Source organism: Bubalus kerabau, chromosome 1, assembly GCF_029407905.1.
Source record: "Bubalus kerabau isolate K-KA32 ecotype Philippines breed swamp buffalo chromosome 1, PCC_UOA_SB_1v2, whole genome shotgun sequence".
Taxonomy (NCBI): Eukaryota; Metazoa; Chordata; class Mammalia; order Artiodactyla; family Bovidae; genus Bubalus; species Bubalus kerabau.
This window is the reverse complement of record NC_073624.1, coordinates 211,113,378-211,134,267: the sequence shown is the minus strand read 5'-3', so window position 1 is coordinate 211,134,267 and position 20,890 is coordinate 211,113,378. Positions and strand designations below refer to the sequence as shown.

Below are 20,890 nucleotides of genomic sequence, written 5' to 3'. Positions count from 1 at the left end.
GTCTAGGTTTGTCATAGCTTTTCTTCCAAGGAACAAACATCTTTTAATTTCATGGCTGTGGTCACCATTTGCAATGATTTTGGAGCCCAAGAAGAGAAAATCTGTCACTGGCTTCCACTCCTCCCTGCCCCCCCCGCCCACCCCAACCTTCTATTTGCCATGAAGTGATGGGACTGGATGCCATGATCTTAGTTTCTTTAATGTTGAGATTTAAGCCAGCTTTTTCACTCTCCTTTTTCACTTTCATCAGAAGGTTCTTTAGCTCCTCTTCACTTTCTGCCATAAGGGTGGTGTCATCTGTGTATCTGAGGTTATTGATATTTCTCCTGGTAATCTTGATTGCAGCTTGTGCTTCATTCAGCCTGGCATTTCCCATAATGTACACTGTTGCTGCTAAGTCGTTTCAGTCATGTCTGACTCTGTGCAACCCCATAGACAGCAGCCCACCAGGCTCCCCTGTCCCTGGGATTCTCCAGGCAAGAACACTGGAGTGGGTTGCTATTTCCTTCTCCAATGCATGAAAGTGAAAAGTGAAAGTGAAGTCACTCAGTCATGTCCAACTCCTAGAGACCCCTTGGACTGCAGCCCACCAGGCTCCTCCGTCCATGTACACTACGTATAAGCTAATTAAGCAGGGTGACAATATACAGCCTTGATGTTCGCCTTTCCTGATTTGGAATCAGTCCATTGTTCCATGTCCAGTTCTAACTGTTGCTTCTTGAGCTTCATACAGGTTTCTCAGGAGGCAGGTAAGGTGGTCTGGTATTCCCATCTTTTTTAAGAATTTGCTACAGTTTTTTGATTTCCACACAGTCAAAAGCTTTAGCATGTCAATGAAGCAGAAGTCGATGTTTTTCTGGAATTCTTTTGCTTTTTCTATGATCCAACAGATATTGACAATTTCATTTCTGGTTCCTCTGCCTTTTCTAAATCCAGCTTGAACATCTGGAAGTTCTCAATTCACTTGCTGTTGAAGCCTCACTTGGAGAATTTTAAGCATTATTTTGCTAGCATGTGAGATGAGTGCAATTGTGTGGTAGTTTGAACATTCTTTGACATAGTCTTTCTTTTGGATTGGAATAAAAACTGACATTTTCCAGTCCTGTGGCCGCTGATGAGTTTTCCAAATTTGCTGGCATATTGAGTGCAGCATTTTTAACAGCATTGTCTTTAAGGATATGAAATAGCTCAGCTGGAATTCCATCACCTCCACTAGCTTTGTTCATAGTGATGCTTCATAAGGCCCACTTGACTTTACATTCCAGAATGTCTGGCTCTAGGTGAGTGATCACACTATCATGGTTATCTGGGTCATGAAGATCTTTTTTGTGCAGTTCTTCTGTGTATTCTTGCCACCTCTTCTTAATATCTTCTGCTTCTGTTAGGTCCATACCATTTCTGTCCTTTATTTCATGCCCATCTTTGCATGAAATGTTCCCTTGGTATCTCTAATTTTCTTGAAGAGATCTCTAGTCTTTCCCATTCTATTGCTTTCCTCTATTTCTTTGCATTGATCGCTGAGGAAGGCTTTCTTATCTCTCCTTGCTAATTTTTTGAACTCTGCATTCAGATGGGTATATTTTTCCTTTTGTCCTTTCCCTTTCACTTATCTTCTTTTCTCAGCTATTTGTAAGGCCTCCTCGGATAACCATTTTGCCTTGTTGCATTTCTTTTTCTTGGGGATGATTTTGTTAACTGTCTCCTGCACAATGTTGCAAATCTCCTTTCAGAGTTCTCCAGGCACTCTATCAGATATAATCCCTTGAATCTATTTGTCACTTCCACTGTATAATTGTAAGGGGTTTGATTTAGGTCATACCTGAATGGTATAGTGGTTTCCCCTTTTTTTCTTCAATTTCAGTCTGAATTTTGCAATAAGGAGTTCATGATCTGAGCCACAAGTCACCTTCCAGTCTTGTTTTGGCTGACTGAATAGAGCTTCTCCCACTTGGACTGGAAAGAATATAATCAATCTGATTTCAGTATTGAGCATTTGGTGATGTCCATGTGTAGAGACTTCCCTTGTGTTTTTGGAAGAAGGTGTTTGTTGTGACCAGTGCATTCTCTTGGCAAAACTCTGTTAGCCTTTGCCCTGCTTCATTTTGTACTCCAAGGCCAAACTTTCCTGTTACTCCAGGTATCTCTTGACTTCCTACTTTTGCATTCCAGTACCCTATGATGGAAAGGACTTTTTTTTTTTGGTGTTAGTTCTAGAAGGTCTTGTAGGTCATTATAGAACTGTTCAACTTCAACGTATTCGGCATTAGTGATTGGGGTGTAGACTTGGATTACTGTGATATTGAATAGTTTGCTCTGGAAATGAACAGAGATCATTCTGTCATTTTTGAGATTGCACCCAAGTACTGCACTTTGTACTCTTCTTTTGACTATGAGGGCTATTCTGCTTCTTTTAAGGGATTCTTGCCCACAGTAGTAGATATAATGATCATCTGTATTAAATTCTCCCATTCTGGTCCATTTTAGTTCACTGATTCCTGAATGTCAATGTTCACTCCTGCCATATCCTGTATGACCACTTCCAATTTACCTTGTTTCATGGACCTAACATTCCAGGTTCCTATGCAATACTGTTTGTACAGCACTGGACTTTAATTTCACACCAGTCACATCCACAAATAAGCATTGTTTCTACTTTGGTTCAGCCTCTTCATTCCTTCTGGAGCTATTTCCCTGATCTTCTCCAGTAAAATATTGGGCCCCTACTGACCTGGGGAGTTCATCTTTCAATGTCATATCTTTTTGCCTTTTCATATCGTTCATGGGGTTCTCAAGGCAAGAATGCTGAAGTGGTTTGCCATTCCCTTCTCCTGTGAACCGTGTTTTGTCAGAATTGTCCACCATGACCCGTCCATCTTGGGTGGCCCTACACAGCATAGCTCATAGTTTCATTGGGTTAAGCAAGGTTGTGATCCATGTGATCAGTTTGGTTGATTTTCTGTGACTGTGGTTTTCATTCTGTCTTTCCTCTGATGGATAAGGATTAGAGGCTTATGGGAGCCTCCTGATGGTAGGTACCTGCTGTGGGGCAAACTGAGTCTTGCTCTGATGGAGGGGTGGGTCATACTCAGTAAATCTTTAATTCAACTTTCTGCTGATAGGTGGGGCTTGTTCCCTCCCTGTAGTTTGACCTGAGAGCAAGCTATGGTAGGGGTAATGGCAGTAATGGTAACCTTCTTCAAAAGTACTTATGTCAGCATGCTGCAGCTCCCAGGACTGTTGTATTCAGTGCTGAACCATTGGCAGCCCACTGTCGACCCACACCTCTGCTGAAGATTCCTGGACACTTACAGGAAAGTCTGGCTCAGTCTCTTGTGGGGTCACTGCTCCTTTCTCCTGTGTCCTGATGCACACAAGGTTTTGTTTGTGCCCTCCAAGCGTCTGTTTCTACAGTCTTGTGGAAGTTCTGTAATCAAATCCCACTGGTCTTAAAAGTCAAATTCCCTGGGGGTTCTCAGTGCTTTTGCTGGATACCCAGGTTGGGAAAACTGTAGTGAGCCCTAGAACTTTTGCAACAGTGCAAGAATATCTTTGGTACAATTGTTCTCCAGTTTGTGGGTAATCTGCTTGGTGGCTGTATGGTGGGACTGATGGCAACCTCCTTCAAGAGGAGTTATGTCACATGTCACACTTCCCAGGTCTGCTGTAGCCAGAGGCCCTGTCCTTGCAACAGGCCAGTGCTGATCCATGCTGCCTCAAGAGACATGTAAACACTCAAAGGCAGGTCTGGCTCAGTCTCTGTGGGGTCTCTGGGTCCTGGTGCACACAACGTTTTATTTGAGTGCTTCGACCATCTTTGGCAGGTATGAGATTGATACACATATGCATATATCAACTCTTTTTTTAGATTTTTTTTTTCCCATGGAGGCCATTACAGAGTATTGAATAGGGTTCCTTGTCCTAGATGGCAGTTTATTATTAGATGTCTATTTTTTATATGCTGCTGCTGCTGTTGCTAAGTCTCCTTCTCCAATTTTTTATATAATGGTGTGTATATGGGCTTCCTTAGCAGTTCAGTGGTAAACAAATTGCCAGCAATTCAGGAGCTGCAGGGGATGCTGGTTTGATCCTTGGGTCAGGGAAGATCCCCCGGAGGAGGGCATGGCGACCCGCTCCAGTATTCTTGCCTGGAGAATCCCTAGGCAGAGGAGCCTGGCAGGCTACAATAGGGTCACAAAGGATCAGACACATCTGAAGTGACTTGGCATACAAGCACGCAGTGTGAGTATGTCAAACCCAGTCTCCCAATTTATCCCTTCTCTCTTCATCCCCTGGTAACCATTTGTCTGTTTTGTACATCTGTGACTCAGTTCTGTTTTGTAACTTAGTTAATTTGTACCCTTTTAAAATATTTCACATATAAGTGGTATTATATGATATTTGTCTTTCAGTGTCTTAGTTCAATCACCATGAGAATCTCTAGGTCCGTCCATGTTGCTGAAAATGGCATTATTTTGTTCTTTTTATAGTTGAGTAATATTTCATTGTACATATGTACTGGATCTTTATTTATCCATTCACCTGTTGATGGACAAACCTACCTAAGGAGGCAAAAGATTGTATGCAGAAAACTATAAGATACTGATGAAAGAAACCAAAGATGACAGAAACGTAATGATAGATATACCATATTGGAAGAATCAATATTGTGAAAATGACCATACTACCCAAAACAAGTATGATTCCTATCAAATTACCAATGGTATTTTTTCATAGAAATAGAACAAAAGATTTTGCAATTTTTATAGAAACACAGAATACCCTGAAAAGCCAAAGCAATCTTGAGAAAGATAAATGCAGCTGGCACGGAAATGGTAGTGAATATATATTTTTGGAATGAGTGAATGAAAGATTGAATTCTTTAGTCCTTGAAGTTAGTCTCTACTTGAAAATCATGTTAGAAATCCACTCCATATTACGCCCCCAAGAAGTTATTGCTGGGTTAGAAATTAACTGTTCAAAAATACTGTGAAACTCATTCTTTAAAAAAAATGCAAAATTGATTATTTTTAATGATTCCAAACTGTGTAAGGACTTCCTAAACACAAAAAATGCTAAAATAAACCACACAATAAACTAATTAAAATATTCTGATGAGATAAAATATCACAATCAAAAATGTAGGAAAAAATAATGAACACTACTCACAAAGAGTTACTATTCTTAATATAGTAACACTTTCATACTTTTAAAGAAAAACTTTAAAAAATTAAATGTGCAAAAGATACAAACATGTTTCACATAAGCAGTAGTTACATAGATAACACATGGAAAGTTATGACCATATTAGTAATCAAGACAGGCAGGTGTGGATACAGACAAATTAGCCAAGATGGCATGGTCAGGCTCTCTTGCTCCATGTTCTGTAAACAATGACTTTGCATGGTTGTGTAACAGCTGAGACTGCTTATAGCATTGTGCATGCATGTCACAAGGTACACACTTGCTCACAGGGTTGTGTGTGGTTATGTTGTTTTATGTTATGACAGCTGCTATGGCTGCTGCTTCAGCAAGAAGAGATGCTGTGTTATGGCTGCTGTGCCAGCCAGGAGAGAATAAGTGTGTCTGCCATTCCTAGGTTCCTTGAGTCTTCTTCTAGCCTCTTAGCTCATGCCTTGTCTATCCTGGGTTCAGCGAACAGTGTGAATAGTGTGAACAGCAAGACAATTGGTGTCACAAACAAGATCAGCAATACAGCAGGCATTAATTATATACCTATCAAATTGACTGAGATGGAAAAGCACAACAACTTAATGCTAGTTCAAGTGAAATTTGATATCATAGTACATTTGAACATTTGTGGAAAAGTAATTCCGTGTTGTGTATGAAGAAACTTGAAGTATCTCCACCCGGCTCCTCTGTCTATGGGATTCTCCAGGCTAGAATACTAGAGAGGATTGCCATTCCCTTCTCCAGGGAATATTCCTGACCCAGGGATTGAACCTGGGTCTCCTGTACTACAGGCAGATTCTTTGCCATTTGAATTACCAGGTGAGAGTCATTTCCTAGGCAGGTTGATAAGAAGTCTAGGGGTCCCCTAGAGAGGGGTCTGGAATTCTCAATGAGGAAGAAAGGACACACTTTCTTTTTTTCTCTACATTCCCTAGGATTATGTGTCCTGCCTGAGGAAAGTCTCTGGATTAAACCTTAAACCTGGCTAATCATGTTATGGCAGAAAGTGAAGAGGAACTAAAAAGCCTCTTGATGAAAGTGAAAGAGGAGAGTGAAAGAGGTGGCTTAAAGCTCAACATTCAGAAAACAAAGATCATGGCATTTGGTCCCATCACTTTATGGGAAATAGATGGGGAAACAGTGGAAACAGTGGCAGACTTTATTTTTTGGGGCTCCAAAAATCACTGCAGATGGTGATTGCAGCCATGAAATTAAAAGACGCTTACTCTTTGAATGGAAAGTTATGACCAACCTAGATAGCATATTCAAAAGCAGAGACATTACTTTGCCAACAAAGGTCTGTCTAGTCAAGGCTACGGTTTTTCCTGTGGTCATGTATGGATGTGAGAGTTGGACTGTGAAGAAGGCTGAGCACCGAAGAATTGATGCTTTTGAACTGTGGTGTTGGAGAAGACACTTGAGAGAGTCCCTTGGACTGCAAGGAGATCCAACCAGTCCATCCTAAAGGACATCAGCCCTGGGTGTTCATTGGAAGGACTAATGTTAAAGCTGAAACTCCAATACTTTGGCCACCTCATGCGAAGAGTTGACTCATTGGAAAAGACTCTGATGCTGGGAGGGATTGGGGGCAGGAGGAGAAGGGGACAACAAAGGATGAGATGGCTGGATGGCATCACCAACTCGATGGATGTGAGTTTGAGTGAACTCCGGGAGTTGGTGATGGACAGGGAGGCCTGGCGTGCTGCAATTCATGGGGTCGCAAAGAGTCGGACACGACTGAGTGACTGAACTGAATTGAACTGAATTATGTTATCTTAAAATGTAAATTATGGGAGTAGGTCTGGTCTTTACAAGGATTATATAATAATAATGTATCCTGCCTGAAGGCAGTCTCTGGACTAAACCTTCTAGCTAATTCTGTTATCTTAAAATGTAAATTATGGGTGTAGGTCTGGTGAGGTCTTTACAACCTCCAGACATTCTCTGGATTCATTGGAGAGTATATAACTCCATTGCTAACACTAGCAAGGGGATACTCTTTCTACCCCCTTCTGATGTCTATGTCAGAAGCTTTCTCTATCTCCTTTATACTTTAATAAAACTTTATTACACAAAAGCTCTGAGCAGTCAAGCCTCATCTCTGGCCCCGGATTGAATTCTTCTCCTCCAGAGGCCAAGAATCCTGGTGTCTTTGTGTGATTCAGCAACAACCTTTCACAGGGAAGCCCACAAGTATTCTATATCCTCTGATAAATTATCTTAGGGGAAATTACATTCAGAGAATCTTTTCTATATATATATTTTTTTATCATTTTTGTCACAGCATAACTTGTAATTTAGAATGTGAATGCAACACAATTATTCAATATTATGGGGAATTGTAATTAATGCATATTAATTTGCTAGAACATTAACCTCATTATTTAATATCCAGTTCCATTTTACACACTTCGAAGTGAAGAAATTTACTTCAGGGGATTAGTTATGGGGATGTCAATGGGCTGGAGTGAAAGCTGGGGGAAAGTGAAGGAAATGTCAAGTCTTTGCCAAAGACTGGAGCCCCACATTCCCCACACTACTGAGCTGACTGAGATGCTGCATTCTAGGGTTACTGAGGGGATCCTTCCCTGCTGCAGCCCAGAGTCCTGTTTCCCACTAATGACACTGAAACTGCCTTTGAGGTACTGGAACCTCCAGTTCCTGCAAGGTTCTCAATAGCTTACAGCTGCTACCAAAGATATTCATCAGAAACAAGAAAAAAGATGCAATTTCTTCCTTTTTCTCACTATCTAGAGCCTCCCAGGACTTGTACCATCAAAGTCTTCTGGGAAACCATGTGACAAAGTGGTTAGAACAAACCATTTGTAGGCTGAAACCCTGGAGGACATGGGAGGCTCCAGCCCCCGAGTGTAGGCCTTTTAAACAGGAGTCACTCTCTAGACAAGGATGTCAAGGACAAAAGATGGCATGGAAAAATAATCAACATAGTTTGAGAGCACACATATAGAAAAAGGTTCAGAAGAATTTGCCTGCAAGTTTCATGATGGTGGGGTTGCTTCTTGTTGCCTTGTTTATCCCAACTACCTGGTGTGTGATATACAGTTTGTAGATATTTGTAATCTCAAGGCAAAATAAAACTGTTAAAGCATGATGTTTGTTTGATAGATTAGATTATGGCTCCTTTAAAATATTTTCTTTGTAATGGTTTCTGTTTTTTTTAAAATACATATATTTTTCTATAAACAAGATGTTGACATTTCTTTTTTTTTTGTATCTTGTTTTTTTTTTTAATTTTTAACTTTACAATATTGTATTGGTTTTGCCATATATCAACATGAATCGGCCACAGGTATACACGTGTTCCCCATCCTGAACCCTCCTCCCTCCTCCCTCCCCGTACCATCCCTCTGGGTAGTCCCAGTGCACCAGCCCCAAGCATCCAGTATCGTGCATCGAACCTGGACTGATGACTCATTTCATATATGATATTATACATGTTTCAATGCCATTCTCCCAAATCATCCCACCCTCTTCCTCTCCCACAGAGTCCAAAAGACTGTTCTATACATCAGTGTCTCTTTTGCTGTCTCGCATACAGGGTTATTGTTACCATCTTTCTAAATTCCATATATATGTGTTAGTATACTGTATTGGTGTTTTTCTTTCTGGCTTACTTCACTCTGTATAATAGGCTCCAGTTTCATCCACCTCATTAGAACATTTCAATTTTTAAAAAATACCCTAAAATGCAATGCAACACAGATTCCAGCTGAGTAACAAAAGAAAGAGCACAATCAGCAAAGCATTAATAATGAAGAGTGATCCAGATGAAGGTGTAAAGGAGACCCTCTCAAATTTATCTCAACTACATTACTTATTATTGGTACTCTTTTTGACATATCAATTAGACTATGAGCTTCAGGACCTATCTGTGAAAGATAAGACAAACACCAATACTTCACAAAATATTCTTGAAGATTACATGGGTGTGTATATATATATATATATATATATATATATATATAAAACACTTTTAATGTGAAAAGGCTAAGGCTTATATTAGACATATAAGCTAATATCTATTTCATAGATAAGAATTTATTGATGATGGTAAAGATTTAAGATTATTGTTAATATTGGTTAAGAGTTCTACTTTAATAATAAAAGTGGCTAAAAATGAGAAAAAAATCAGAAAATTTCAGTACAGACATTTGTTACTTTTAACTCTCTTGATTTCATTATTCTACAAAGTCCCGGAGGGAATTTATCTATAGAAGACAATATTCCACTCCCTTAATGGGCATAGTAAGACCAGGCATGATGTCACTCTCCTGTTTCTTTTTATATAGTTAATTGTGGCCACTTTCCATTAGTCCATCTAGATGAGGCTTTTGGCATCATCTGATTTTGGGGTCAATCAGATAGGAAGACAGGAAAAAATAATCAAAAGGGTAACTATTATTATTTTTACTTGGGTTTCTGTAACATTCTGTTAATGTTTGAACTTATTTCTAAATTTTTTCACTATCATCTATTTCTCTGGAGAGAAGCAAATGTTTTTTTTTTTTCTTGAATCTTTAATATTACATTTATTTACTGCAACATATTAGGATACAAGTTTTGATTTCCAGTTATATACAGACAAAAGAATACACACCCTCCTACATTATTGTAATTTCTTTTTTGAGACTGAAATTAATAGAAGAAAAGGGACTAATTTTACTTGGTATGGGTGTTATTTCTGGATGTTAGAACATTGAAATAAATGTCTCAATCATATCTGTTTCCTAGAGGAAATCTACAGTTGGTAGCTAATACCCAAATTGTAGACTGTGGAGGGAACGGTGAGTTCTACAGTATTTATGCAGTATTACAGACTCTGTGTCCCAACTCCTGAGCCGAGACACAAGTCTAGGTAAATGCCCCAAGAACCTGACTGATTTAATTTGTAAAAGGAGAAAATAAGATGAGTAAGTACTTCACAGGCTCTTGGGGACAAAAAACACAGTAATGCAATAAAACAATTGCTTAGAAGCTGCCAGATTAATGTAAGATTTGTTACTACTCTACTACTACTGTTAATAATTACTAAATTTAATAAGCACCATTTTGTTGATTTTGAACTCAGGCAATTTGGTAGAGAAAAGTAAGAAAAAAATTGGCCTCCCTTTTGAATAGGGAGGCTAATTGTGTTTTGTGGTACAAACAGAATTCCCTTATCTGTCTGGTGTCCTAGGTACTCAGTGTCACTTGAACACAGTGACTTTCATTTACCAAAGAAATGAAAGTCCCACTTCCCACTTGCCTCTGCTCTCTTTTCATTTATTCAACAAATAGATTTGAGGTCTTCACTCGTACCAGCCACTGCACTGGTCCTTGCTTCATTCTGACCACAAATAGGCTCAGTCACAGGTATATTTTGTCTTAATTGTACAGTTTAAAAATTTTACACAGATGGAGCTCAGCATTCATTTGCCAGTGAAGGTAGAAATTGACAGAAATATATGTCAATGCAATGTGTGGCAAATTTGTTGTATATCTACATTAAATCACAAAATTCACTTTCAAAGTTGTCTGCAGCTCCATCACTCCAGAACATGGGATTTTTAATAAGCTGAATATTATTATTAGTCTTGGGATTATTATAAGAACATAAAATATATTTGAAACTTGGAAATTCTACTTGAAATATTACTGCGCCATAAGCATTTCTAAACTCTTCCCAGAAAGTGGAGCCAATATTTCCTCTTGTTGATAAGGACTTATAAATCTTAACATTTAACATGTAAGAAAATGAAAAGCTCCAAAATGTAATCTGCCTGATAGAAATTTTAGGAGAAACTACCAATTCTCTTAAGAAAGTTCAGGCGTATTTTTTTCCTACTGTTCTTAATAATTTATTTTGTATGTCTTTTAATATTCTAGTTTAAATCACATTTATGTAATATTTCTCCTCATTGACTGATTATGACCTTCTTAAGTGTAACCAAGTTTAATTTTTTTTTGTCTTCATCATTGAACACAGATATGTACTGTGAGCAGCAAGATGGGGACAGAACATTACATAGAGTCAGAGACTTCTCAGTGTTGTTCAGTTTTCCTTTATGCATCTCTTTTTCCATAAAAACTTGACTGCTGTAGGCAATAAAGCAGATAATGCTTGCAAAACAATGAATGCCTTGTCTTGTAAGTGGCTGTGAGCTTCTAAATGCTAGTTCTGTTCCCCGATATTTGAAACAAATGGCAGGAACTATAAGGAGATGAAGTTGCAGAAGCATGTACTAGATAAAACAGAGATGGAATTCTCTACGAAACTCTGCTTATCCACAGTTAAAATTGGAAATATAAATTATACTTATTTATATTTATATACTCTTATTTACTTAAATATATATTTATGTAGAATTTGCATCAGGACATCTCATGACATTGAACTTTGGCAAACTTACTCTTAGTAACTGATTGTTTTAACCCATAATATATTCACCGAAAGACAAGTTGTGAATTCTTTCTCTTTCAAAGAATGTATTTAATTGAAGGAATCTTATAATCCTCAAATCTACAATTCCATAACATCTCCTCTTATTAGCACAACTGGATTGCATACATGGCTGTGCATGCAGGTGTGTATGCACACACAGACAAAAACACAAACTTACATGCAGCAGAAGCTCACTAAACATTAATATCAGGTGGTCATATTGTATGACCATATTGCAGTCTATTAATTACAAAGCTCTCCTTGCTTATCTAGGTGAAACTTTATGGACAACTCCACCTGGGTGGCCAACTATACTGGACCATTGGATTTCATCCTCATGGGACTCTTCAGTCAATCCAAGCACCCAGCTCTCCTTTGTGTGGTCATTTTTGTGATTTTCCTGATGGCCTTGTCTGGTAATAGCATCCTGATCCTTCTGATACATTCTAATGCCCATCTTCAAACTCCCATGTATTTTTTTATTAGTCAGTTGTCTCTCATGGATGTGATGTACATTTCTGTCACTGTGCCAAAGATGCTCATGGATCAGGTCATGGGTGTGAATGAGATTTCAGCCTCTGAATGTGGAATGCAGATGTTTCTCTATTTGACTCTAGTAGGTTCAGAATTTTTCCTTCTGGCTGCCATGGCCTATGACCGCTATGTGGCCATCTGTCATCCACTCCGTTATTCTATTCTCATGAGCCATAGAGTGTGTCACCTCTTGGTGTCTGGCTGCTGGTTCCTGGGATCACTGGATGGCTTTATGCTCACACCAGTCACCATGACCTTCCCCTTCTGCAAAACCAGGGAGATCCATCACTTCTTCTGTGAGGTCCCTGCTGTAGTGAAGCTTTCCTGCTCAGACACTTCCCTGTATGAGACACTCATGTACCTGTGCTGTGTCCTCATGCTCCTTATCCCTGTGACAGTTATTTCAAGCTCTTATTCATTCATCCTCCTCACCATCCACAGGATGAATTCAGCAGAGGGCAGGAAGAAGGCTTTCACTACTTGTTCTTCCCACATGACTGTGGTCATCCTGTTCTTTGGAGCTGCCATCTATACCTACATGCTCCCCAGTTCCTACCACACCCCTGAGAAGGATATGATTGTATCTGCATTTTACACCATACTCACTCCTGTTCTTAACCCTTTAATCTATAGTCTTAGGAATAAGGATGTCACAGGGGCTCTAAAGAAAATGTTAAACATGGGATCTGTCACAATACTGTAAAGTAAGACATTTTGGTACTAATGGTTTATTTTCCTTTACTGTACATCAGAAATGTATAGTCTTATGCCAATATTATTCTTCAGACTTTCATGCCATGATGTATCATCCCATATTCATCCCTGAAAGAGTTGATAGGCAGTCCAGGGCCCTTCCAGTAGGAGGTGAGCATTCTTCCTCATGCTTTCTTTAAGCTTTGTGCAACAATGTATCTTGCCCTAGAACTGGCCTTTCTTTAGGTCCAGAGCTAATGATCACACAGCATGATGTTTTACTCATGGAAATGCTTTTATTAAGCATTTCTCATACTACATTATAATTTTTTAAAAATAGATGAAATTAGTTTAAAATCTGAGTAATGCATGGATCCTACCTGGAATGAATTTGAACTGTAAATGTAGTTTGTGCAATAATTGTAATTGCTGTTACTCAGTCACTAAGCCATTTTTGAGTCTTTGTGACCCTATGGACTGCAGCATGCCAGGCTCCTCTGTCTTCCACTATCTCCCAGAATTTGCTCAAATTCAGCATCTGGCTGTTTTCCAATAAAGCAGCTTTTCACATCAGGTGGCCAATGTATTGGAACTTCAGCTTTAGCTTCAGTCCCTCCAAAGAATATTCAGGGTTGATTTTCTTTTAAGATTGATTGGTTTCATCTCCTTGCTGTCCAAGGAACTCTCAAGAATATTCTCCAACATCACAGTTCAAAGACATAAATTTTTTGGTGCATAGCCCTCTTTACAGTCCAACCCTCACATCCACACATGACTACTGGAAAAATCATAAGTTTGACTATATACACCTTTGTCGGTAAAGCGACGTCTCTGCTTTTTAAAACGTTGTTTAGGTTTGTCATGGCTTTCTTTCCAAAGAGCAAGCATCTTTTAACTTCATGGCTGCTGTCACCATCTGTAGTGATTTTGGAGCCCAAGAAAATAAAATCTGTCACTGCTTCCACTATTTCCCTTTCTATTTGCCATGAAGTGATGGGATGGATGCCATGACCTTAGGTTTCTTTTCTTTTTTCTAATGTTGAGTTTCAAGCCAGCTTTTTCATTCTGTCCTTTCACTCTCATCAAGGTGCTCTTTAATTCCTCTTTTCTTTCTGTTATTAGAGTAGTATCATCTGCATATCTGAGGTTGTTGATATTTCTCCCAGGAATCTTGATTCCATCTTGTGATTCATCCATCTTAGCATTTACATGATGTTCTCTTCATGTAAGTTAAATAAGCAGGGTGACAATATATAGCCTTGTTGTACTCCTTTCCCAGTTTTGAACCAGTCCATTGTACTGTGTCTGGTTCTAACTGTTGCTTGTAGACCCACAAACAGATTTCTCAGGAGACAGATAAGGTATTCTGGTACTTAATCTCTCTCCATTCACAAATGATAAGATATTGTGTATTAAAAATTCTAAGAAATATAAATAAATACTACTGAATTCTATTAGTTCAGGACAATATAAGACAAATATGCAAACATTGTATTTCTAAATGCCAGGTATTAACATTCTGAAGATGAAATTTAAAAAATAATTAATCAAAGAATAAAATATCAAGAATTTGGGGAGAAATTGAACAAAACTAATGTTAAGATTCATACACTGAAAACTACAAAACTTTGTTGAAAAATTTAAAAATACCAAAATAAACAGAAATGCATCTCATATTCATAAATCAAGGATTTAATATTATTTGGATGGAAACACTGCTAAGCTTAATTTACAGATTAAATACAATCTTTGTCAAAATTGCAGCTGGCTCTTCTATAGAAATTTGGAAGCTGATCCTAAAATTCATATAACATTGCAAAGTACTTTGAAAAGCCAAACCAATAAGCAGAAATAATAAACTTGGGAAATTCTGCTTCCCAATTATAAAAATTGTTACTAAGCTACAGATATCAAAAGAACATTTCACTTGCATAAAGTGAAGTGAAAGTCTCTCAGTCGTGTCCGACTCTTTGTGACCCCATGGACTATACAGTCCATGGAATTCTCCAGGCCAAAATACTGAAGTGGGTAGCCTTTCCCTTCTCCAGGGGATCTTCCCAACCTACTTGCATAAATGTAGACATTTAGATCAATAGAGTAGGATTTTTTGTTTAGAAACAAACACACATTTATAGGCAATTTATTTTCAATAGAAGTTCCAAGACAGAATAGATGATTTAACAAAAAACACTGCAACAAGTAGATATCCATGCATAAAAAAAAAAAAAATGAAGTTGGTCCTCCAACTCACAACTTACATTAAATTAACTGAAAATAAAGACCTAAATTCAATGATAAAAATATAAAGCCCTTGGAAAAAAAATATATTAGTAAATCTTCTTGACCTTTTGGCTTCTTAAATATGGTACTAAATGAAACAGATGTCAAAAGAAAAAAAAATTTCATTTCATCAAACTGAAAAGCCAAGTCCCCCATAGAGTGGTAGAAAGCCGCCCCCCCCCCACCCCCAGGCTCACCTGAGTTCCAGAAATTTGTCCAAGGACAACCATTTAAAGGTGTACCTTTAATCAGAGTGAGGGAAGGAGTGATTGTGTGAATAGGAGTGATTTTGCGAGTAGAGCAAGCCTCCTATTCACACAATGAATGAAATGAATCCAAGAGAGTGTGAGTGGGTAAACAGGAAAGAGAGTAAACAAAGAGGACAGATAGATGGAGAAAGAGAAATGGGATACCTGGATGGATGAAGGAAGAGTGGACATAAGGAGAGTCAAAGAGGAGAAAAGAAGAATAAATACCAGGAAGAAAAGTTGAGAGATGAATGGAAGTACAGAACAAAAGAAGGACAAACAAGTGAACGGTTATTTGGATGGATGAAAGAAATGAAGGAAAAAGAAAAGAAGGAATGGAGGGAGGGAGATTTGTATTTGAGAAAACAGATAATTGGTAGGATAGAAAAATGGGTGGAAAAATACATTAGGGAGGCGTTGAATAAAAAATCCAAATTTCACCATTAATAGTGAATAGTCACCAGTGTTTACATCTTTACCTTGATACTTCTGCGGCACCCATAGGAAATTTTGTTGGTAGGAGTCATGAATTACAAGCTCATTATAGAACTTCAACTCATTTCTGTAGGAAACTATTGCTCAAATATACCCTTATAACTCAGAAAAATACAGAAAATAAAATTTGACAAGCCAGTACCATTGCTGCAGGTGCAAAAAGAGACCAAAGGCTCAGCATTTTTCCTCCCACTGACATCTTGGCTCCACTCAGGAGATCAGTCTGAGTTTGGGGAAAGCTCCCTTTCTGAGTGAAAAGAAAAGCTTGGCAAAAGACCCATGGAGGCTGAAATGAAAGATGGATGCAAATATATTTACTTGTAGGAGGCTCATTCAGACCATATCCATGAAAACCTGGAGACGAAAAAGGCACACATTAAGAAATGAAAGAATAACCCCAGATTTCTAAACCCCAGATTTCTTAGTCCATGTGGGGCTCCTTTATAGATGCCATTCTCTCTGTACCAGGTGAGCATTTATTCATCTTCTATTCAGTCTTAAATGTCATCTCTATTATAAAGGAACTCCTTACCTTTTGATTAGAAATGACTCTTCTATACCCACCTCTCCAACACGTCCCCAACAAGGACCCTCATTACATTTTTGTCCACACATTTTTGCTTCCTATATGCCCTTTTACCCTCACTGGCCCAGGGAAGGGGTGGTTGACCTTTGGGGGATGCAGTCCACTTGGAATCTCTCCATTTGTCATCACTGCACACTTCATTTCCAGCCTTGTTGAACCACTTACAGTTTTTCCACCCTGTCATATATTCTCATCCTGGGATCTTTGCACATGCAGTCACTTCTGTCTGGATGTTTCTCCTCTTCTATCCTTATCTGGGTAATTTCCTGATCATCCTTCAGGTCCTCACTTAGATGCCTGCTCCCCCAAGAACTCTCCCACACTAGGTCAAGGACTACTTCTGATACCCACAATACCCAATGCTTAACATATCACAGCCCTGGTTATCCTCTATATGAACATTTATTATTTATCCCCATTTCCTCAAGATTGTGACCTCCATGAGGTCAGGGAATGGGACAATCTAGTTTATCTTTGTCCTGCCAGACCCCTAGAACCTAGCACCTAGCACATTGCCTGATCTGTGTAAAAACTAAAATCCTAATGAGTGAAGAAGAACTAAAGAGCCCTTTGATGAAAGTGAAAGAGGAGAGTGAAAAAGTTGGCTTAAAGCTCAACATTCAGAAAACTAAGATCATGGCATCCAGTCCCATCACTTCATGGCAAATAGATGGGGAAACAGTGAAAACAGTGGCTGACTTTATTCTTTTGGACTCCAAAATCACTGCAGATGGTGATTTCAGCCATGAAATTAAAAAACATTTACTCCTTGGAAGGTAAGTTATGACCAGCCTAGGTAGCATATTAAAAAGCAGAGACATTACTTTGTCAACAAAGGTCCGTCTAGTCAAGGCTATGGTTTTTCTAGTAGTCATGTATGGATGAGAGTTGGACTATAAAGAAAGCTGAGCACCGATGAATTGATGCTTTTGAACTGTGGTGTTGGAGAAGACTCTTGAGAGTCCCTTGGACTGCAAGGAGATCCAACCAGTCCATCCTAAAGGAGATCAGCCCTGGGTGTTCATTGGAACGACTGATGTTGAAATGAAACTCCAATATTTTGGCCACCTGATGCAAAGAGCTGACTCATTTGAAAAGACCCTGATGTTGGGAAAGATTGAAGGCAGGAGCAGAAGGGGATGACAGAGGATGAAATGTTTCGATGGCATCACTGACTCAATGGACATGAGTTTGGGTAAACTCTTGGAGCTGGTGAGGGAGGCCTGGTGTGCTGCAGTTCATGGGGTTGTAAACAGTTGGACACGACTGAGCGACTCACCTGAACTGAATGAGTGATAAGCCAAATGTGGTACATCTACCGAAGGGAATGTCATTCAGGCTTTCACAGAAGGAAACTCAGACACATGCTACAACATAGGTGAAACTTGAGGACATTACACTACATGAAATAGACCAATCACAAAATAACAAATAGAGGATAATTTTGCTTATATTACTTGCACAGAATAGTCAAATATTTAAAGACAGAAAGTAGAATGGTAGCTGCTAACACTTGGGGCAGATGGAAATGGAGAGCTATTGGTTAATGTGCATAGAATTTCAGTTTTGCAAATTCTAAAGACTGGTTGCATAACTGTATATACCTAACACTACTGTACTGTACACTTAAAAATAGTTCTGATAAGTTTTATGTGACTTGTATTTTGGTTGTTGTTTTAGTTGCTAAGTCATATCTAACTCTTTGGGACCCCATGGACTGTAACCTGCCAGTCTCCTCTGTCCATGGGATTTCCCCTGGCAAGGATACTGGAGTCTGTTGTCATTTACTTCTCCAGGGGATCATGTTGACCCAGGGATAGAACCCGTGTCTCCTGCATTGACAGGCAGATTTTTTTTTTTTTTTTTTTACCACTGAGCCACCAGGGAAGCCTGACCTGTATTTTACTACAGTTTAAAAAAATCAGCTCTGACCAAGGCTCTCCTTAGTGTAGACCCTGCTGATTTTCTCAAATCTCATCTCCTCTCTCTCCCTTGCTCTCTCTCTGATTCAGTCACAACGGCCTCATTGATAGTTATGTGATAAAGCAAGTACAGCAAAATATTTGATTATAATTATAATAAGTATTTCTTATTTATTTTGTTTTGAGTAATTAGCATGCATTTATTATTATATTTGGCTAGTAATGTATATCTGCATTACAAATTTTTGCTCTTTTTGGACTATCAGTATACTTTGGCAATTAAAAGCCCATACATTAGATAAGTTGTCCCTCCTCTGCCTCAGTTGTACCCACAAAACCTATGTAATATTGCTGTATGTTGCCCCTGCTCTCAGGGGTGTCACAGTCCTCCAAGAGAAATCCTTCAGACATCAGTTCCTCCTCTTGGCCTTGGATGAATCCTGGGACCTGGCATTATATTTCTCTTTGGAGTGAAAGTACTTTCTTTTATTGTGCTATGTCATGTAGGACCTGGGCTTCCAGGAACAAGGATTTATCCTCATATGCTGAAAGTCTTCCCTGACAGAGGCCAGCCTCTTATGCATCTCCATAACACTTGCAGCCACCAGAAAAGGGAGGCATCAAATTATCCATCTTCCCCTTTCTTTAAAAAAAAATTTTTTTTTAAAGTTTTAATAGTATGAAAACACATTTACATGAGACTTGGAAAATACAGAACAAAGTTGCATATAGTTCCACAAGTGTAATGTGACATTTACCAAGAAGGATCTTTGACTTAGCCATCGAAAGCCTTAAAAAGTTAGAAGACTGAAAAAAATCACAGAGGGTAATTGCATAGAAGAAAGCATTTAAGTGAGAAATTAATAAAGATACTTTAAAAACCCTGCTGCTGCTGCTAAGTCACTTCAGTCGTGTCCGACTCTGTGCAACCCCATAGACGGCAGCCCACCAGGCTCCCCCGTCCCTGGGATTCTCCAGGCAAGAACACTGGAGTGGGTTGCCATTTCCTTCTCCAATGCATGAAAGTGAAAAGTGAAAGTGAAGTCGCTCAGTTGTGTCTGACTCTTAGCGACCCCATGGACTGTAGCCCACCAGGCTCCTCCATTCATGGGATTTTCCAGGCAAGAGTACTGGAGTGGGGTGCCATTGTATGTGTTTGGAAATTAAATGTCCACTTTTAAATGATAAGTGTATCTAAGTAGCCATAATAAGGAAAATTAGAAAATATTTTTTAACTGAATTGCTTTTACAGAGTTTTCTAGGAGATGAAGTTCAAAATGCCAGATAAAAGCCCTTTAGCTCCTTGTTATGGCATGGGTACTTGGGGTGACCTCAGCTCAGTGACCGTTTACCCACTAAGACTGGAAGCATTTTGAGATTTTAATTGGTACAGCTGTGCCCATGAATGGCCATGCATTATAAGTTTGGAGACATCCATTCCTGGACCTCTCAAACCCCTCTTCTCAAGCTTTATCTTTCAGACTCCCATCAGGAGAATTTCAGGCTCTGCCCCACCTTCACTGAGCATAGCTCAAGGCAGTGGAAAGAACACAGCCATCCCCAGGGCTACAGCTGGGTGGACTCAGGGCAACTGCTGCTTTAGAACACATTGATAACAAGACAAATGTATTTGTGGTGACTAAAGGCAGAGAATTGGTGGGAGGAGACTGAAGATGAAGGTTGTCAAGAAATATAAACAGGAGGAAGAAAATGGCAGAGGAGTAGGTGGACATGGAGTATATCTCTCTCCATGGATACATCAGGAATACACCTTCAGACCCAGAAGTGATTGAAGACCACCAGCTGAGAGCAGGCAGGAGTACCTGACCACTGGAAAAGAATATATAGAACCATGGAAAACTTGTAGGATGAAGGAACAAGGAGGAAAAATGGGAGAGTTAGTAAGACTGGATTTGCCCTCAGTGGGTGGGGGAACTCAGGGTATTTATTTGTGACTTAGGAGAAACATTTGAGGCTGAGAGTGGAGCAGCTGATCTGTGACAGCCTAAATGGAATGATAATCACATAGACATTCCTTTCTGCAGCCATTTGTACCCCAGACAGGGTTGCAGTTCCCCTAGAAGGCACAGTGGCTGGGAGCTGAAGTGTAGGGATTGTGGAGCAATCCCAGGGCAAAGCCTGCTGTTGACTGCAGAGAGACAGACTGAGGGGACATGAGGGAGGAGACTGTGTTGAGAAATGTCTGTGGAGAAGAGTCAGGCAGCCATGGCAGCAAGCGGATACTGCTGAGTCATGCGTAGGGGATGAAGCCATCAAGGTAGCCTCTCTCTCCTCACACACTAAGACCAACACCAGCAGGTGAACAATAGAGATGCTGGTCTTTCAAGTGCTTGAGGCATGGAACAATAGAGAAGGACCCCAGCCAGAGGAGCCCTTCATGTGCCTGATGCACCAAGCAACAGAGAAGGAGCCCAGGCAAGGGAGACCTCTAACTGCATGAATGGGCGGAGCAACAGAGAAGGACTAGCCAAAGAGGCCT

At 39.4% G+C, this 20,890-nt stretch overlaps 1 protein-coding gene across 1 annotated transcript; it reads left to right on the top strand.

Annotated features, from left to right (window-relative positions):
* The first annotated feature begins 10,745 nt into the window (after window positions 1-10,745).
* On the top strand, window positions 10,746-15,678 carry LOC129642179 (olfactory receptor 2T29-like). The gene has a single exon (XM_055566739.1). It carries the CDS (start codon window positions 11,916-11,918, stop codon window positions 12,867-12,869), a length of 954 nt encoding a protein of 317 aa, XP_055422714.1. The 5' UTR covers window positions 10,746-11,915; the 3' UTR covers window positions 12,870-15,678.
* Window positions 15,679-20,890: the final 5,212 nt, after the last annotated feature.

Bases quoted from the DNA above. Each gene is read 5' to 3' on its own strand.
- LOC129642179 (XM_055566739.1), top strand. From the start codon at position 11,916: ATGGACAACTCCACCTGGGTGGCCAACTATACTGGACCATTGGATTTC.